This window comes from Triticum urartu, chromosome 3 (assembly GCF_003073215.2).
Source record: "Triticum urartu cultivar G1812 chromosome 3, Tu2.1, whole genome shotgun sequence".
Taxonomy (NCBI): Eukaryota; Viridiplantae; Streptophyta; class Magnoliopsida; order Poales; family Poaceae; genus Triticum; species Triticum urartu.
Window position 1 is genome coordinate 712,858,770 of NC_053024.1, and position 4,439 is coordinate 712,863,208.

At 44.0% G+C, this 4,439-nt stretch overlaps 1 protein-coding gene across 1 annotated transcript; it reads right to left on the minus strand.

The window, feature by feature from the left end:
- Positions 1 to 3,157: 3,157 nt before the first annotated feature.
- On the minus strand, positions 3,158 to 4,192 carry LOC125549352. The gene is made up of 4 exons (XM_048712790.1): positions 4,035 to 4,192; positions 3,777 to 3,939; positions 3,625 to 3,697; positions 3,158 to 3,541 (listed from the first exon to the last, which is right to left on the minus strand). Exons 1-4 carry the CDS (start codon positions 4,072 to 4,074, stop codon positions 3,287 to 3,289), a joined length of 531 nt encoding a protein of 176 aa, XP_048568747.1. The 5' UTR covers positions 4,075 to 4,192; the 3' UTR covers positions 3,158 to 3,286.
- Positions 4,193 to 4,439: the final 247 nt, after the last annotated feature.

Below are 4,439 nucleotides of genomic sequence, written 5' to 3' on the forward strand. Positions count from 1 at the left end.
CTCGTCCAAACCAAGCTCAAACCTCAAACTTGTAAAAGCGCATCTGGGTGGTCATCTCCCTGCAACCCAAGTAGCCCAATAGTCAGCACTCGTACAAAGGAGCAGGCTACGGTCGTTGATGCTAGAGAGGGGACAACAACACGGCAGCCTATTCCCCAATTTGAAAATTCATTTATATTTACGAAAACCCCTAATTTTTTAGATTCCATCAAGAGATATAGTTTCTATAGCTCACCATTTGATTTCTCTTTAGGTAGGGGAAATAAATCTGTTAGAATGAAGAAAAAATGGCTTTCTTGTTAGGGTGAACAGAAAATTTGAACACCCAAAGTTGATTTTCAGGATTCACCACTGCCCCCCCCCCCCTCTCTCTCTCTCCAAAAGCTAGCTCCCACCTCTACCCCCATTCGGCCATGACCTCTCCGTGGCGTGCATGGCAGCCAAGGCCAATTCCGGGGAAATACCCTTTGCCTGCATGTCGCCATGTCTTGCATGGGTGGTGGGGAAATACCCTTTTGTTCTGGGTGTATGTGCACCTCATATGAGATATTTTTAATAAATAAAATAAAGGACTGTGCTAACGACCAGTCGACTCGTGGTCGTCAGCGACAGATCCGGACGATTCCGCCCACGTACGATCCACTTCGCTCCAATTTTCCTGGCGCTACATCGATCCACTGCGGATTTTTTTTCTTCTACCCCCATTCGGCCATGACCTCTCCGTGGCGCGCATGGCAGCCAAGGCCAATTCCGGGGAAATACCCTTTGCCTGCATGTCGCCATGTCTTGCATGGGTGGTGGGGAAATACCCTTTTGTTTTGGGTGTATGTGCACCTCATATGAGATATTTTTAATAAATAAAATAAAGGACTGTGCTAACGACCAGTCGACTCGTGGTCGTCAGCGACAAATCCGGACGATTCCGCCCACGTACGATCCACTTCGCTCCAATTTTCCTGGCGCTACATCGATCCACTGCGGATTTTTTTTTCTTCTAGCGCAATAAAAATAATTGGCGGAAGTGGGATTTGAACACACTACCTCTTGATAGCCCACAGTAGCTTGCAACCACTCGGACTAGATTGAGCTAGTGATTAGATTAAGACATTTGTTTTCTACGTATAGTACAGGAAACATGCTTTTTCAGTTTTTCCCCCTGGATTTATGTACTGCACAATATTCATGGATGGATATATGGTGTCTCCATGCCACTCATGTTATACTAGTTATCTAGAATTTATCGGGGGATGTTTCTGCACTTATTTTAACGGAAACAAAAGTTACCGGGGTGTTCACACGTAAGTTATCAGGTGTGTGACGTGTAAATTATCATGTTATCGGGGTATATTTTTAATAAAAATATCTCCGAGTCAGAATTATCGGGGGCTTGCGCATAAGTTATCAGGTCTGTAATGCGTTAAAAAAAACCATGCTATTTACGCAAAACTTACTGGGATATATTTTCAACAACTTTTTTCTGAGGGTCAAAAAGGTTACCATGGTATTCGTACATGAGTTATCAGCTCCGCGCTGTATAATTTACCATGCTATTTACACTTATGTTACCGGGGGTATCTTTGCAACGATTTTTTTCTTCCGGTTCAAAGTTATCATGGTGTTTGTACCTAATTTAGCAGGTCTACAATATGTAACTTACCACGCTACTTACAAATAACTTATCATATGTATGTTTCAACAACTTTTATCCACTAGGTCAAAAGTTACAACGGTGTTTGTCCATAACTTATCAGGTATGTGGTGCGTATTGCAATGCTATTTACACATAACTTAGTGGGGTTATGTTTTGAACAATTTTCCTCAGTTAAAAAGTTATCACGATGTCCATACATTAGTTATCAGATCTACGCTGTGTATTTTACCATCCTATTTTTACATAGATGTTAGCCCCCCCCCCCCCCCTCATGGTGCAAAAATACCATGGTGTTTGTACCTAATTTAGCAGGTATGTAGTACGTAAGTTACCACGCTACTTACACAAAATTTATCAGGGGTATGTTTAAAGAAAATTTCCATTGGCATAAAAGTTACCATGATATTGAGATGTAAGTTATCGGGTATGCGACACGTGTATTACCACACTATTTACACAGAAGTTATCGAGAAATATGTTTTCAATGGTTTTTTCTAGGTCAAAAAGTTAACGATGTTTGTATGTAAGCTATCAGATTTGTGGTGCATAAATTATCAAACTCATTACAAAGAATTTATCAGGGGATATTTCAAAACAAACTTTTTTTTCTTGACGACACATGAGAAAAAAACTTCATTCTATGTGAGCGGAATGTTTATTTCACTAGAAAAATGTTCATCACTACAAAAAGAGAGATAAATACAACATGATGCATCAGCCCTTACAAAACCTGGACTAGATGGTTTTGTCTCTAGGTCAAAGGCAATGTTGTTTTTCTTTCCCACTCTCATTAAATAAGGTATAAAATCCTGTTAAACTAGTAGGAAAACAGAACATTTATATGTACCGGTTGGTTGCGTGTAGAGGGCTTCATCCAATTGGTTGTGGGTTCGACTCCTATTGGTGCTTCATTTTATTTTTCGGTAGCTTTTTTCACGCGCTAGAACTGAACAAGCGGTTTATCGAGCGCGAGAAGCGGATCCAACGGCTCGTACGTGCCTGTCGCTAATTGCCAGTCGGCAGGAAAATAGCATTCTCGTAAAATAAAAGCAAAACAAGTTGAGAGGTTGTTTTAGAATAAACTTGACTTTCTTTTGTACTACTATTTAAATTTTCATGAATAAAAAACCAGTGTTGACTTTAGGGCAAAAAAATAAAATTTATTGCCATTATAGGTCACTATTCACACTATTTTGACTGAGAATTTTGTCAACGGGAGTTTTATTTTTGTGATTTTTTAAACAAGTACAATAGAAGGTCAGGTTTGTTCAAAAACATTTTCAGAATGTTTTAACTTTGTATGTAAGTACTATATTTTTTAAATATAGAGTGGTGTGCCTTTTTTCTTCCTGGTCTCTATTTTCGGTGGTTGGACACGCCACTCCCCTGGGTTCCCCGTGTGTTTGTGCCTTGCCTTTGGAGTATTACTATTCTACCCGTCCAGCTAACCTTCGTTGGCCGCCATTCTTTTTATTACAAATACGTAGAAAAAACCCAGCAGTCTGATACTCTTGTTTACTAGTCAATTACTGCAGTTGAATTTGTTCTCGCATCAGTATTTGAGCCGAGCCATCGCATTATTTTACTGCCACATATATCCATATACAATCACTCGGTTGAGACATGATCGATCGATCAGAGCTTTTTGGTGTGGACAAGGAAGGCGACGGCGCCGGAGGTGGCGAGCGGAATGACGGTGTCGTCGGAGAGCCATCCCAGCCCCGGCAGGACCCGCTTGGCCACCAGCGCGCACATGGGCGCGCCGAACAGGAACATGAGCAGCTCCGTCGTCGCCTTGCCGAAGCTGAAGCTGTCCCGCTTCACCAGCTCCCCGCTCATCTTTGCGAACTCCTCCCGCTTCACCTCGCCACTCCCCGCCTTGTGGTGCTTCTGCACGCCCACACGAACATGAGCACCCCCTCGATTCAAGCCACACGTACTGACCGGACTGAAGAACGCGGCTACTAACTCACCGTGTACACCTCCTGCAGCTTCTCCCTGGGCGGGATCCTGTACTGCACCTGCCCGCGCTCCTCGCAGAACTTCCTGGGGGGTTCGTTCAGCGGCGATGATGAATGCACGATGGACATGAACTGAATGCATGTAAGGTTCGGAGAAAACTTACTGGATGAGCTCGTAGATGGCGTGGTAGAAGTCGTCGAACGAGTCCACCTTCGCCACGTGCTCGTCGTACTTACTCTCCATGAACTCGATCAGCTTCTTCGCCTCATCGGGCTTCAGCTCCGCCTTCTTCTCGCTCTTCTCCGCGGCCTGGCTCTTCTCCACAACTGTTTGATCAAAACATATACATATATATGTGCTTAGGTTCATTGAGTCAAGTCTGAATGTTGTGCCGAGAAAAGAACAACGGCAATGTGTTCACCTTGAGGTGTCTGCTGCACCTCGGCAGCATTGTCAGCCATCTTCTTCGATGAAATGCAGGAACGGATGGTCGGTCCCTTGTGTAGACTATTGCTGCGTATATATTATGGCAGACTGCTGGCCAGGTTCCTTGTGTGGGACAGAGACAATGGCATTGCCTCGGCAGGAAGCAAAGCTGGGCAGGAGCAAGGGGAAAAGGAGCCCCCAAGGTCAGGAATCATGTGGCCATTGTCGCACGGTATTCCGTAGCTAGCTGCAAGCTGCACCTGCAAGCATTTGGGTGCAGACCAAGCAAGGTTCAGACTTCAAACAGACACCGTTCTCTAGCTTTGCCCTTACTCCTGAATCCTGAGAGAAGGAACAGAACGTGCACACATGCATATGTAGTTTGTGGGGAATGTAGCGA

Coding starts and splice junctions, on each gene's coding strand:
- LOC125549352 (XM_048712790.1), bottom strand. CDS start 4,074: ATGGCTGACAATGCTGCCGAGGTGCAGCAGACACCTCAAG. Junction 3,940..4,034: donor GGTGCAGCAGACACCTCAAG/GTGAACACATTG, acceptor TTGATCAAACAG/TTGTGGAGAAGAGCCAGGCC. Junction 3,698..3,776: donor GCCATCTACGAGCTCATCCA/GTAAGTTTTCTC, acceptor CGAACCCCCCAG/GAAGTTCTGCGAGGAGCGCG.